Source organism: Apis laboriosa, unplaced genomic scaffold, assembly GCF_014066325.1.
Source record: "Apis laboriosa isolate Shangri-la unplaced genomic scaffold, ASM1406632v1 scaffold12_cov154, whole genome shotgun sequence".
Classification (NCBI taxonomy): domain Eukaryota; kingdom Metazoa; phylum Arthropoda; class Insecta; order Hymenoptera; family Apidae; genus Apis; species Apis laboriosa.
Genome location: NW_025221207.1, coordinates 4,542,629 through 4,556,607, shown reverse-complemented (window position 1 = coordinate 4,556,607; position 13,979 = coordinate 4,542,629). Strand labels below are relative to the sequence as shown.

General features: G+C 20.0%; 5 protein-coding genes across 5 annotated transcripts; 3 read left to right on the top strand and 2 right to left on the bottom strand.

Annotated features, from left to right (window-relative positions):
- Positions 1 to 323: 323 nt before the first annotated feature.
- On the bottom strand, positions 324 to 7,759 carry LOC122720434 (PAX3- and PAX7-binding protein 1). Its single transcript, XM_043947164.1, has 17 exons — positions 7,647 to 7,759; positions 7,264 to 7,442; positions 6,502 to 6,680; positions 5,639 to 5,798; positions 5,034 to 5,133; positions 4,753 to 4,910; positions 4,599 to 4,681; positions 4,231 to 4,430; positions 3,880 to 4,069; positions 2,715 to 2,838; positions 2,281 to 2,469; positions 1,914 to 2,113; positions 1,690 to 1,840; positions 1,384 to 1,579; positions 1,084 to 1,282; positions 814 to 932; positions 324 to 625 (listed from the first exon to the last, which is right to left on the bottom strand). Exons 1-17 carry the CDS (start codon positions 7,748 to 7,750, stop codon positions 574 to 576), a joined length of 2,583 nt encoding a protein of 860 aa, XP_043803099.1. The 5' UTR covers positions 7,751 to 7,759; the 3' UTR covers positions 324 to 573.
- A 338-nt stretch (positions 7,760 to 8,097) lies between these two features.
- On the top strand, positions 8,098 to 8,772 carry LOC122720429 (proteasome assembly chaperone 3-like). The gene is made up of 4 exons (XM_043947156.1): positions 8,098 to 8,101; positions 8,194 to 8,272; positions 8,431 to 8,538; positions 8,610 to 8,772. The coding sequence occupies exons 2-4, from the start codon at positions 8,208 to 8,210 to the stop codon at positions 8,770 to 8,772; spliced, it is 336 nt and encodes a 111-aa protein (XP_043803091.1). The 5' UTR covers positions 8,098 to 8,101; positions 8,194 to 8,207.
- Positions 8,773 to 8,783: 11 nt separating this feature from the next.
- LOC122720428 (GPN-loop GTPase 2) lies at positions 8,784 to 10,126 on the top strand. The gene is made up of 5 exons (XM_043947155.1): positions 8,784 to 8,919; positions 9,006 to 9,211; positions 9,283 to 9,397; positions 9,481 to 9,676; positions 9,781 to 10,126. Exons 1-5 carry the CDS (start codon positions 8,799 to 8,801, stop codon positions 10,016 to 10,018), a joined length of 876 nt encoding a protein of 291 aa, XP_043803090.1. The 5' UTR covers positions 8,784 to 8,798; the 3' UTR covers positions 10,019 to 10,126.
- LOC122720430 (trafficking protein particle complex subunit 13) lies at positions 10,054 to 12,509 on the bottom strand. The gene is given in 10 exon segments (XM_043947157.1): positions 10,054 to 10,268; positions 10,364 to 10,511; positions 10,646 to 10,746; positions 10,819 to 11,045; positions 11,127 to 11,223; positions 11,313 to 11,436; positions 11,515 to 11,616; positions 11,694 to 11,804; positions 12,063 to 12,231; positions 12,355 to 12,509. Coding segments are annotated over 10 exon segments (1,215 nt in total). The 5' UTR covers positions 12,398 to 12,509; the 3' UTR covers positions 10,054 to 10,175.
- A 624-nt stretch (positions 12,510 to 13,133) lies between these two features.
- On the top strand, positions 13,134 to 13,979 carry LOC122720500 (B9 domain-containing protein 2). The gene is made up of 3 exons (XM_043947262.1): positions 13,134 to 13,332; positions 13,416 to 13,676; positions 13,751 to 13,979. Exons 1-3 carry the CDS (start codon positions 13,245 to 13,247, stop codon positions 13,927 to 13,929), a joined length of 528 nt encoding a protein of 175 aa, XP_043803197.1. The 5' UTR covers positions 13,134 to 13,244; the 3' UTR covers positions 13,930 to 13,979.

Genomic DNA, 13,979 nt, shown 5'->3' with positions numbered 1-13,979 from the left:
TAAATAGATTATAAGTAGATAGATATATTAATTTTAAATAACAGATAAAATATAATTTTTATTTTATTTTAAATAAAATAAAATTTTTTTTCTCTACAAGATAAATATGATTTATTAATTATTAATTAGTTATATATTGATTTTTGATTTAATTATAAATTTAATTTCTATAAAAATATTAAATATACTATATAAATAATAATTAATTATTAATATGTAATTTAATAAATAAAATTAAGTATTTATAGCAAAAATATTAATTTTATTTTCTTTAGTTGTAACAGAAAAATTAAACACAATTTTATATTTACATATTTATTTTGTCATACTTCTATTTTTATTATTTACAATTATTATTGGAAATTGTATCATATGATATCAGAATCTTATTTAATTTATTTCTATACAAAATTACGTTTTTATATATTATACATCTAATTGTACTGCAATTCTTTTCTCATATACAAGATCTTTTCAGTATGTGTATAAAATTATAGATAGGCATTATTAACGAATACCATAAAATAAAAATACCATAAAATATTATTAAGAAATGCACATATAATTAATACATTACAAAGGTTTGATTATTTTCAAAATGGACTTCGAATATTCCCAGGCTTCACTGTAAAAATGAATAATTAATTTAAAATATATTTTAAAACGCAAAAATTTATTTTATTTTAATAAAATAGATATGTATATAGAAATAATTTATTAACGATATAGAAAATTTAAAAAAAAATAATAGTGTTTATAATTTCTTATTCATTGATTTATAATTATATATTATATATTATAATTTATACTTACTTATGCGCTGGATTTGCTTGATCTAATTGTTCACTAAGTTGCTGAATGAGTGTAGCAAACATTCTCAAATGTTCTATTGTTTCACCTTGCAACCATGCACGAGGAAGTGTACTCATTACCTATTATATAGAAATATAAATATTATAAAAGAAATAATTTTTTTTCTATAATGTTTAATGTTTTTTTAAAATATTTAATTATATTTAAAGATTATATTTGAAGATATTAAAAAACACTATATTAAACTTATATTCAAATGAATAAACATACCATGTTTGCTTTAAATAAAGCATCATTTGGTATAGACACTCTTAAACCTGCTAAAAGATATCGATTTAATAATGAACCAAGTGCCAAATTTTTTAATTGTGTGTCTCCAAGAAGACCTTGCCAACTTAATAAATTTCGTAAAAGTTTTACAGCCATTGCAAACTGTCTTTGAAAAAATTGATGTTTGGTATCCAAAACTCTAAAATATTAATATAAAAAAAAATATCAACATTATTATTATAGAATTATTAACAATCTTGAATAAAAATTAATAAAAATTAATAATAAAAATATACTAACTGTTTAGGAAAAATTGGTATAAAAACATCATTTTCAACTGCTGATTTAATTTTTTCTAATATGGCGTTAAATAATGTTTCTAATGGTTTGCTTGTATCATTTAAATTTGGATATTCTCTAATAAGACGATTTACTGTGCCTACAAGTCGTAATGTTTGTGATGTAGACATTGGATCCCATATTCTTTCAACTATAGCTATAAACAAAAAATTTGTAAATTATAAATTTTCAATATTCAAAATTTATAATAAATAATTATAAATATATTATATAAATATTATTCAATAATAAATAATATAATCTTACATGTTAATTTAGGTATAACAATTTTTTCTACTGTAAATGGTACTAATCTAACATCTGGATCTCTTTTAAGTGATTCTTCTGTTTCTTTATTATCTAATGCATACAAGAGTAATGTATTATACCACTTTGTTCTTTCTATATCTGCACTTTCCTAAAAATAAAATATAATATACAATTTTTATTCGTAATTAATATTTTATGAATGAAAGTTTAATATAAAGTACCATAATAGGATTCCATGTTAACAATTGCAATCTAATAATTGGGGAAATGATTTTAGGTATACATAAAGATACATAAGCTTCCATGTAAGCATCTCTATCAGTTTCTCTCCAAGATTCCAATTTTGAAAGTATTCCTCTTATTGTGCAATATTCGTCCATTACATCAGCAAATATTTCTTTACTTTCATTATCAATTTCGTCTAAAAATAAGTATAAAAAAAAATTATTATATAAAAGATATAAATATATATTAATATATAATGAATATATTAATTTATATTTGATGGATAATTGTAAATATTATTATATGTAATATAATTTTATTTTTTTGGTAAATTAAATTTTATAAAATGCATTAAAGTACAACCTTTTGTTTGTTTAAACGCAAGATTTTGTTGCTCAGTAACTTCATCATCGCTAGACATTCCATCAATATGTTTTGGTAATGTAGGAGCTAATTCTCTAGCTCTTCTACGACGAGCTCTTCTTCCTTCTCTTTCTGTAGCTCGACGAATACGAGCTTCAACTTCTGGTCCTCTTCGTATAGGCTGTCCTCCTATAATTTAAAATACAATTTACATTTAAGTAACATTAATCAAAAATATATTTTTATTTATATTTTTAACATTTTATAATATAACTATAAAAGGAATAACAAAAATAAATAAAATGTTTTGATTTTATCAAATACAAATTATATTATTATGTATATTTATATTGTATATGTATATTATTATATATATATACATATATGTATATATATGTATATTATTATGTATATTTAATACTAAAATGACTGACTTGCAGCTGTTGTAATTTCCTCTGCTTGATCCCTTGTATCTTGACGTCTTCTTTCCATCAGTTCAATCGCACGTTCGCTATAAAGCTCTAACCAGCGTTGCTCCAATCCAACAACCAATGGCAGCTAACAAAAAAGTTTTATATTAACATTCACACAATGAATTAACTCAATGACTTTGGGAATTATTTTTATTCCAGAAAATGTTTATATCAAATTTTTGTAATATTAAATATATAAATATTAAATATATATAATTTATAATTAAATAATATAAAGTAATATATTTTTAATATTTGCTGGAATTTGATTTGTAATTCCATAGCCATTGGATATTTTTTGTTTAAGAATTTGAAAATTAATATCATTTTACTTACCACATATATTAATTTATCTTTTCAATTCTTATAAATACTTAAAAATAATACTACACAGTGTAAATAATTTTTTTATACAGAGAAGACACAGACCCCCGGCAATGCAAATATACATTATATTATATATATATATATACATACATTCTAAATTTTTATTTTTAATTTAATATGCATTTTTCTTCTTTATTTCTTTATTTTTAAATTATATAATATAAAAAAAAAATAAGTACAGGAATAATATAAGTGAAAAATAAAATAATAAAAATTCTAAAAGAAGTAATATAAAAATATTTAAAAATATATTTTTATTTTTTATTTAATAATTCTTTTAGTGTTTTATAATTGCAATATATATGAAATTAGAAATATATTTGTAATATGTTTTAATATTTCAATATAGCAAATTTATTAATAATTTCTTCAATATTTATTATTGAATTATTGAAAAAAATTATATCTTTACTTGAATATATATAAATTAAAACTAAACATTTAATGATTATTATTCTATTAATAGATAAATAAAAAATTTATAATATGAAATATGTAAAATTATGTAAAATAGAATAAAATAAATAAGAAGTTTAATCATATTTTAATGAAATATATTTGTAATTATATTAATCATTATATATTTTCAAATATTTAAAAAAAAAATATTAAAAATTATTTATTAAGTAATTTATTTAATAAGAAAAATGCATTATTTTTAATGGCTGAATAATGACAGCCAAAAATTGCATGGAAAACCCCAGTGCACATAAAAAAACGTGACAGCGTATAAACCCACCTTCTCATCAAGACACTCTACCAAGTCAGTGACATACCCACGCAACTCTTGGTAATATCTGAAGCGCTGCGCAAGCTGCGGTGCACGAATTTCACCATCATCCAGTTCTTTCACAGTTTGTCCTAACTCTTGCTCTAAACGGTCCTGATCTAATTCATGACGTCGATGTACTTCTTTTAAACTGTCCAATCTACAAATTATATTATTCACTCTAATTTTAAAAATAAGTAATATTTTAAATTATAAAAATTTTCAAAATGTATATGAAATACATTATAATATATATATATATATATATATATGTTATTTATTGTATTTTTTCAATTAAAATTTTAATTCAATTTTCATCACCTCGCACGCATTTTAGTCACAACTTCTTGAGGAGTAATAGGTATTATTTTTGTAGGATCTGGTGGTTGAATTGCTGGAGGAGGTGGTGGGGCTGGCATCATTACCATTTCCAAAGATATTCCACTTCCCATCATTGTATTTACATTCATACCCATTGAATATTGTTGTTGCATCATGGAATCTTGTTGTGCTGCTGCAATCTAAATATTTTTGTATATTAAAAATATAATTATATAATTTCTTTTATCATTTATATCTAAAATAAAATAAATAAATGTATATCAATCATTGTAATAATTATCAAATAAATAATCAAATATTAATATTAAATAAATATTTAATTATAATTTATAAATAAAAAAAATTACCTGTGCACCAGTTACACCTTTTCTAATTTGTTGAGCTTCCCATTCTTCTTCCTCATTTTCATGTTCACTTTCATCATCAGAAACTAAAAAAATTATATAATGTAATCATTTATTATACAAGTAAATTATTAATAATAAATAATTAAAAACTAACGTTTTAAAGGAACTTGTGATGCAAGAAATGCTTCTCGTCTTTTTTCTTTATCACGTGCTTCAGTGTTAACAGTCATATCAATTCGATCTTGCGAATCATCATCATCACTTCTATCATGATCTTCTTCTCTAATAAGTCTTGATTTGCCTTTATCATCACTAAAAATTAATGTATTTATAAAATGTATTGCAAAATAAAATCTAATTATAATAGTAATTAATAAAATTAAATAACATTTTATTTAAATTAAAAAATATTAAATATATTACAAAAAATAATACCTTTGTTCTTCTATAGGAATATAGTCAGTTCCTAATTCTCTTGCCTTTTGTCTACATTTTCTAGCTGCATGGATCATTGCAGCATCAGGTATGCAACCACCTTATTAATTATAAGATAATATTTATTAAAATATTTTTTTAAAACGTTTTAAATATATATAAATATTAATAAATGGTATATAATGTATGGAATGTTAATAATACTTATTTGTATGACATCTTTTGGATCAATTCTAGAGACCAAAATAAAAATTGACATATAAAAATGTCTATTAAAATTTATTTATTGAATAAGTGAAACGAAAACAGAATGCGATGGCGATATAACAGAGACAGAGCGATTTCAAATTCTGCTTCAATTTTAAACTTTAATTGCTTATAAGTCTCAACTAATATTTTTATATACCAAATTTTCTACTTAAATATTTTTTTCTATTTTTTTGATCTTTAGAATTTAGCTCCAAAACTATTTTATAAATATATTATTACTTTGTATTTAATAATCAAATAGAGAAAATAAATATAATATATAATAAAGCTTTAAATATAATATAATATAATAAAAAACTTTAAATATTACATACAATAATAAAAACATTACATACTTTCAAGAAGAATTTTCATTGTATCAGCTTTATCTGTATTTCTTCTAAACTTATGACTGCGTGGTTCATCTTCTTCTTCATCAGATGTGTAATCATCCTTTCCAGCTGCAAGTGCAGCTCGCCCATTTAGAATTAAAGGTCCTGTATTTTTTATTTTAACCTAATAATAAAAAATTTTAATGAGATTTTTAACAAAAAAAAATATTAATTAATTAATTAAAAAATTACTATAGACATAATTAATCTTACATTATACTGAAAAAATGGTATATTTATTATAATATTGTAAATTTTTTTAAGTATTTTTAATTTTAATTTTTTCTAAAAATATAAAAAAAAATAAATATTATTAAATGTAATATTAAAATTTTTTTTATAAAAAATCTAANATATATATATATATATATATATATATATATATATAGACTTATATATTTGAACACTTTTGAAAGATCAATTTTAGAGATCAAAACAAATAGAAAAATTGATATAATCTTAATTGAGATTTATTTATTAAATTATAAATAATTTATGTTTACATTAAATAATGTAAGATGATGTTATGATGAATAAATGAAAATTATCTTATTCTATTATTGTCTTCATCTAATATAAATTTAAATTGCTTATAACTTAATAAATAAGCCCTAATAATATTTATATAAATATATATAATAACTTTTATTATTATATTTGTTTTGACCTGAAAGAATCAATCTCTCAATTGCATAAATATATATTAATTATAAATAAATATTTATATCATATTTTCAGTGAATGTTGTATATAACAAAAATTAATTTGAGAATACGATTTAAATTTGAAAAATTCTAATAATAATAAACATCATAGAGATAGCTTACTACTAGATCATCTGTCTTTATTTCTAAATCTTTTTCCTGTTTAATGGACATGTTCGCTTGCTCAGAGTCCACTTGCATTTTCTCTTCACCTTTCTTTTTTCTCCTTTCGTGATCTAGTTGTTTCATCAATTTTTTGCTCCTGGATGATTTCTTCACTTTAAAAACTTCTCCATCATCCGCTGAAAATTAAATTATTAGATTTTATTACGAAAATAAATAATATAAAAATATAATATATTATGATATATTTAAATAAACAAAATAATAATAAAATATTTTAAACCTATTTAAAAAATTTTACAATGGTTTAATATAATATTGATATTACATTATGTTATATTATATAATGTAATATAATATTTAATTTGTAATATTAAAAATAAAGTTATTTATTCAAAAAAATATTTTTTCTTATAAGAAATTATAATATAATAATTTTATATTATTAAATATACTATTTATTCAATCATTTTTAGAAATAATAATATTTCTATTATCCATTTTTACTATTAATTTGACTAATAAATTGAAAATTTAATTAATTTATTTATTAATTTAATTAATAACATTTTTTCTGTTTTATGATTTTAATTTAATAAATATAAAAATTTTAATTTTAATATCATAATTATTTTCCTTAAGTAAAATTATTATTAAAAATAATTAAGTTACTATATATAAAAAAATCTAAAATACATATTTTATATATTTTATAATAAGTATATTTATACATATATATGTATATAATTTTTCAAAAATTACCTTCTTCTAGCTCCTCTCCAAAACTGAGGAGCGTCTGCTTTGGCTTATCCTTCTTCTTTGTTTTTGACTTTATAGGCTGGGTATCCTCCACTTCCATCCTATTTTCATTATCCTCATCGTCGTCGTTGAAAGGTCGACGGCGGATGTTTCTCTTCGGTTTATTAAATAATGACATTGTCCTTAACATCAACCAGTCTGTTTAAACTATTTGCACATATACTATTCTTAGGTTAACTTCTTAAATGACTAATGTTAAAAAAATAATTCGAAATTTCATAGCATATAAGCTAATATAACAAAAAATATTATAAAATATGTGATTATGTCTTCACACAACGGATACTAAACTTATAAATATGAGATTGATCAAAAAAATGCAACACCTTTGTGAAATTGTGATATGAATTATATGCTGAATATGAAACGTTGTAAGATAAGTTCGAAGTTTCGAAGTTAAGCTTCTAAAACTTGTATACATGAATTGCATTTCACTGTTTGAGTTACTGATTGGCTTTCAGTCTTCTTGTACTTTATATATATTACAATATATATAAATATATACTTTTAATTTTTAAAATAAATTTTCATTTTTTTGTAATTAATTTAATTTTATAACATTACAAATGTTTATTTCTTATTTATATTAAGATTATTATTTTATATTAAATTTTCAGTTATTTTATATTAGATTTTATTAACAGTAAATGTAATTTAAAAAAAAAAATACTATAGTATTATCAGTGTAGACAACTTTTACTATTTTAAAATTTACTAGAAACAATATATGAAGAGTCATTTTATATAAAAGAAACAAAAATGATTTAACATTTTAATATAAGTATGTTTTATTTATTTACTTATTTTGCATTAATTAATATATTAATATATTATAAAATTTATCTATTTTAATATTTATAATTTATATTACAGATAATATAATAAATATGAAAGATCATGCGTGTGTCGATATTCACGGTCATCATACCGATATTATTTTGAAAGTTTACAGGTAATATTAATTTTTTATATAATACAATATAAGTTTATTATACATAATAAGTTATAAACAAATATTTATATATATAAGAAAACAATGAATTTAGACTACTTAACTTTTTAAATCCATAATTAAAATTATTAATATATTAATATATTTGTTTTTTTTAGTAACCGTTTATTGTTAATTGTAACACAATTTAAAAAATTTGGATCACTAATATCTATAAGTCGTGGATCTTCATTTAATCAATATAATAATAGTATATATTCTACTAAGTAAATATTATTATTATTATTATATTTATAATTTTAAATTATTTTATTTTAAATTAAATAATTTATTTTAGGGTATTATTTGGAAAAGATGATGTTGAAGTTATAGCAGCTGCCCGCTATATAACAGAACAGATTAATACAGATAAACCATTATTAATTTCAATATCTTTGAAAAATTATGATTCAAATATTTTGAAAACAATAGTTACAACTATAAATGATATGATAGCATAATAATATTATAAAGAAATAAATTAAATATGAGTTTAATATTTGGTCAATTAGTTATAGGTCCACCTGGAAGTGGAAAAACTACATATTGTCATGCAATGGCTAAATTTTTAGAAAAACTTGGGAGAAAAGTAGCTATTATTAATATTGGTAAAAAACAAACAATAATTATTATAATTGAAAATATAAATTTAAAAAATATTTAAAATATTTAAATGACAACATTATATTTTTAGATCCTGCAAATGAAAACATGGAATATTCACCTATAATAAATATATCTGAATTGATAAAGCATGAAGAAGTGATGTCACATTATGGACTTGGTCCAAATGGCGCATTAGTTTATTGTATGGAATTTTTAGAAGCTAATATTAAGTGGTTAATTACAAAAGTTTTAAATCTAAAAGATTATTATCTTATATTTGATTGTCCAGGACAGGTATATTTTTATATTCATATATAAATATTATATTAAAATATTTCACATTTATTGTTAATATTTATTTACAGGTTGAATTATATACACATCATAAATCAATTAGTATAATTGCAGAAAAATTAGGACAAAATTTAATAAGATTATGTAGTGTACATCTTGTTGATTCTCATCACTGTAGTGATGCCGGTAATCTTTATAATCATAATTTTTTGAACAAACTTTTATTTTATTTTTAATATATTAAAATATGTTATATTTTTGAATTACAGGTAAATATTTATCTTCTTTAATTCTTTGCACAACGACTATGTTAAAATTAGGTTTACCTCATATTAATGTGATGACCAAATTTGATGAAATGAAAAAATTTAAACATTGCTTAGATTTTAATATAGATTTTTATACTGAAGTATTGGATTTAAAATATTTGCTAGATAAGTTAGATGAAAATCCATTTACATCAAAGTAAGATTGCTTATTGAGTATTTTAATTTTAATATTTATTTTTAATAAATTTGTATAAATAAGTTCAACTATAAAAATATATTCTGAATATTTAATAACTTTAGATACAAGAAACTAAATGCAGCTTTTGTGTCATTAATAGAGGATTATAGTCTTGTCAGTTTTATACCATTAGATATTTCTAATCAAGCACTGTTATTACAAATAAAAAATGCAGTGGATAAAGCTAATGGATATATATTTGGTGGAAATGAACCTCAAGATGTTCAAACTTTACTTGCTTGTGCTGTAGGAGCAGTGAGTGAAACTGAAAAAATATCTACTATAGATACATATTTTTAAAATATTTTTTTAAGTTTTTTGTTTATTTTATAAAAATCAATTAATTTCATTATTATATCTGTATATTCTATTATATATTAATAAAACTTTGCTATATATTAAATAAAATATAAATTAAATTAATAAATATTTTTACACACTTATTAATTTTTTATAACTAATCTGTTTGGCTAACAAATATTTGTGTTAAATCATCATAATCATATACCCTATTCAAAAATGTGTCCTTTAATTTTAATCCTGAAATTGTCTGAAATATATATATTATTATTAAATATATTAAAATATTTATAATATATTAAATGTTAATATAATATGTTAAAATATTTATATAAAAATACTTACTATAATACCACTACGTAATGCAATTAAACATAAAGGAATATCTATTGAAACACCAGGTTTTAATGTTCCTATCATTGTATTAGATATTCCACACCATGCTATAGAATTATTTGATTCCAAAATTAACATTAAATCCATACTTCTTTCACTAATAATAATGAAATAAAATTTAATTTTATTAATAATTTTAATTAAAATATTGAAATTTAGATTAATATTAAATGGAATTCTAAATCATTTTTTTAATTTAATTTTTCATACATATATGATATAAATACTTACGATGTATTTATTATATGGCAATTAAAATTCATCATTTGTTCAAGATAAACTGTAAGAGGAATATTTTTCATGGTAACTCGTATATCACCATATTCAGGTGCCTAAAATTAAATTAAAGATTAAATTAAGGATAAAAACAAAATAAATAACAAATGAAATTGTAAAAAACAAACCATTCTTTGTAATTGACTTGTTTGTAATCTTCCTCTTTCTCCCAAGTTACTTCTCCAAACAATATCTAATTTTCCAATATTTGTTGCATTATGCATCATTTTTGGATCTTTCAATAAACTTATTTGTGGTTTTAAACAATATAAATACTGTCTGCTACAATCAGTATCTAATATATTAACTGATCCATAAATAGACTCTCCTTTTTCATTTGTATTTAATGTTGATACTGAAAATATAAAAATGATTATCATATTTATTTAAATTTATAATATTTAAAAAAAAAATCATTCATAAAAATTATACTTACCACTAAATAAATGAGATGATTCAAGTGAAACTTTTTCTAAACAAATTGGACCAGCTGTAAGATTCTGTATTTGTGCTTCAAGATATACTTCATCTGACTTTAAAAAAAATTAAAATTGTCAAAAAATATTATTTTAAACAAATGTATAAGTAATTGATTAAATATAATATTTTATCAAATTATTACCTCTGCATTATAAAATTTTGTTTTAACATCTAATGGTTTTACTACTTGAAATTTAAAATATTTTCTAAATGATTGTGCAGTATTACCTAAATTTACAGGAGTATAACTAACTTCACATACTAGTCTAGAAAATTATATATATTACTAATTATTTACCAAAGATATTACATAAATTGAAATTTTACCAATAAAATATTCTTACATATGTGTGCCTATTTCTTTTACTTCATGATGTATAACTTCATCAACTGTATTATCAGGTGCTAAATCTTTCATTTCTCCACTATTACNTATTAATTATATATAAAACATATAATATATATAATAATACATGCATTAATAAAAATAATATATATGATTATTGATTTATTAATTATATATATTAATTTAATTTAATATTAACTTACTTTAACAATAACATTTTTTACTAATTGATTGCTACCATTATGTACACAAAGATAACTTGAAAATATTTCACCTAAATAAATATTTCTGTAAAAATAATTATAATATTAAATTATTTTTCTATAAAGTTAAATATAAATATTTAAATATAACTTTAAATAAGTAAATATATTAATATTTAATGTTATATTGTTATATAAACAATTATCATTGTTTATATATAATTAATTTATATATAATTTATATATAATTAATATAAATTTAAATAAATATGAAATATAAATTAATTAAATATGGTTTGAAAATTAAATGAATTTAAATTTTAATATATATTCATATACATACCCAAAACTTTGTGGTAATACCATAAACTGTCCTACTGCGAGAGTTTCCATTCCTTGTAAAGCAGTACAATCATTTTTAAGTTCATTATTTAAAGTATTACCAGGAAGATCTGTTGAATCACAAGTAACGACTACTGGACTTGCAAGCATAGGTCTTGTTAATCTCATTACTAAAAACAAATATATAAAAATGTAATTATTTCAATATCATATTTATAATTATAATATTTAATAATATTTAACAAATTTATATTTTTAAAAATTTAAAATTATATATAAATAATATTTATTACCTTTTAATTCTAGCAAATGTTCACTTTTTGGTTTAGTTTCCATTTAAAGTATAAGCAACAAAGAAGTTCATAAAATAAATTTTTATTAATAAAATCTGAGAGATTTGTCAAATGTTAGAAAATTCATATAACCTATAATACATAATAACATTCTATTCGATGTGATGAATTAAGTTAAATATTTAATACAAAATACTAATTATTAAATTACTTGTTTAAAAAAGCAATTTTTAAAATGTTTTATTAATTTTTTCAATCTTTAGTTTGCAAATTTAAAAGCAGTACATAATTACACTATATAATAAAATATGAACTGAAACTAAACAATATAATATTTCAAATTTTAAGAAGATTTATGACAAGAATTACATATAAAAAAGTAATCTTAAATGATTAATAGAAAACAGAATTAAATTTAATTATAGAAAACTGTATGTAACATTAAAAAATAAGATTGGAAATTTTATAATGCCTAAAGCAATTCAAACTTCACAAGAGGGCGTACATAATACGTTATGTTGATTGATGAGTCAACAGTTGACATACATATTGTAATATGTTTATAGCATAAAGATTGTTTATATTTATCAATTGTTTGATTAAATTACAATAAAAATTGTGATATATTTTAATTAATATCTCTTAAATATTTTTCATTCAAGTTAATATTTTCAATTCGTCATTTGTAATTTTCATATTCAAATAATTAATTCAACAAATAAAAGGATAATATATATTAATTTTTAACACAATGTCATCATAATAATTATATCATAATTTTTATCATAAAATACAAACATTATTTAATCCTAATATATTTTAATTCATTCATAGAAAGAGAAAGAACTTCAATTAATACATTATTCAATAAAATGATATGATTTTGTGGAATGGCCGAATTGCATATTGTAGGTCGAATTTCGTCTGCGAAAGATTTTAAACAACCACATCTTTTATGCAAGTGGAGTTTTCATGCCGGTAATGAAATATTTATCATTAAAATTATGATAAAAAATTTATTATTTTTTTATCATATATATATTTTCAATTTTTTTTTATAGGTAGAGGATGGAAAGTATTAAATGGTTATGAAGAAGGACAAACTCAAGAAAGTTGTGATTTATATACTAATGAACCAGTTTGGGATCATCCCATAGATTTACATTATACAACACAAACTATTCAAAATTCACCAAAAATTTTATTACAAATATTTCATAGAGATACACATGGAAGAATATTATTTGGATCCTATGGTATTTGTAATATTCCTTTATCTCCTGGATTGCATTCTATAAAGTGTCACACGTGGAAACCAATTGGTAACTTAAATTTTTTCTAAAAAATTATTGGCATAAATTTATTTTATTCAATATATTTTATTCTTAATCCATAGGTAATTGGAAAGATAGATTAAGAGATAAGTTTTTGGGAATAAGTTTACAATTAAAATCACCAAATATTTTGGTTAATTCTTTGGATAGATTTGAATTACTTACAGAAAGTATGGGTACAATTAAAATTGAATTGTATATACTTACCCGAAATTTTGAAAAATATGGATGTCATATATAAATATTATTGCAATATATTATATTTTATGTTAATACATTGCAATATAGATT

Excerpts from the sequence above, each read along its gene's own strand:
- LOC122720428 (XM_043947155.1), top strand. The coding sequence starts at position 8,799 with ATGAGTTTAATATTTGGTCAATTAGTTATAGGTCCACCTGGAAGTGGA. Across the intron at positions 8,920-9,005 it reads AGTAGCTATTATTAATATTG|ATCCTGCAAATGAAAACATG; the intron begins GTAAAAAACAAA and ends TTATATTTTTAG. Across the intron at positions 9,398-9,480 it reads TCATCACTGTAGTGATGCCG|GTAAATATTTATCTTCTTTA; the intron begins GTAATCTTTATA and ends TTTGAATTACAG.
- LOC122720434 (XM_043947164.1), bottom strand. The coding sequence starts at position 7,750 with ATGCAATTCATGTATACAAGTTTTAGAAGCTTAACTTCGAAACTTCGA. Across the intron at positions 7,443-7,646 it reads CATATCACAATTTCACAAAG|GACAATGTCATTATTTAATA; the intron begins GTGTTGCATTTT and ends GTTGATGTTAAG. Across the intron at positions 626-813 it reads CAAGCAAATCCAGCGCATAA|TGAAGCCTGGGAATATTCGA; the intron begins GTAAGTATAAAT and ends TCATTTTTACAG.
- LOC122720500 (XM_043947262.1), top strand. The coding sequence starts at position 13,245 with ATGGCCGAATTGCATATTGTAGGTCGAATTTCGTCTGCGAAAGATTTT. Across the intron at positions 13,333-13,415 it reads CAAGTGGAGTTTTCATGCCG|GTAGAGGATGGAAAGTATTA; the intron begins GTAATGAAATAT and ends TTTTTTTTATAG. Across the intron at positions 13,677-13,750 it reads TCACACGTGGAAACCAATTG|GTAATTGGAAAGATAGATTA; the intron begins GTAACTTAAATT and ends CTTAATCCATAG.
- LOC122720429 (XM_043947156.1), top strand. The coding sequence starts at position 8,208 with ATGAAAGATCATGCGTGTGTCGATATTCACGGTCATCATACCGATATT. Across the intron at positions 8,273-8,430 it reads ATTATTTTGAAAGTTTACAG|TAACCGTTTATTGTTAATTG; the intron begins GTAATATTAATT and ends TGTTTTTTTTAG. Across the intron at positions 8,539-8,609 it reads AATAGTATATATTCTACTAA|GGTATTATTTGGAAAAGATG; the intron begins GTAAATATTATT and ends AATTTATTTTAG.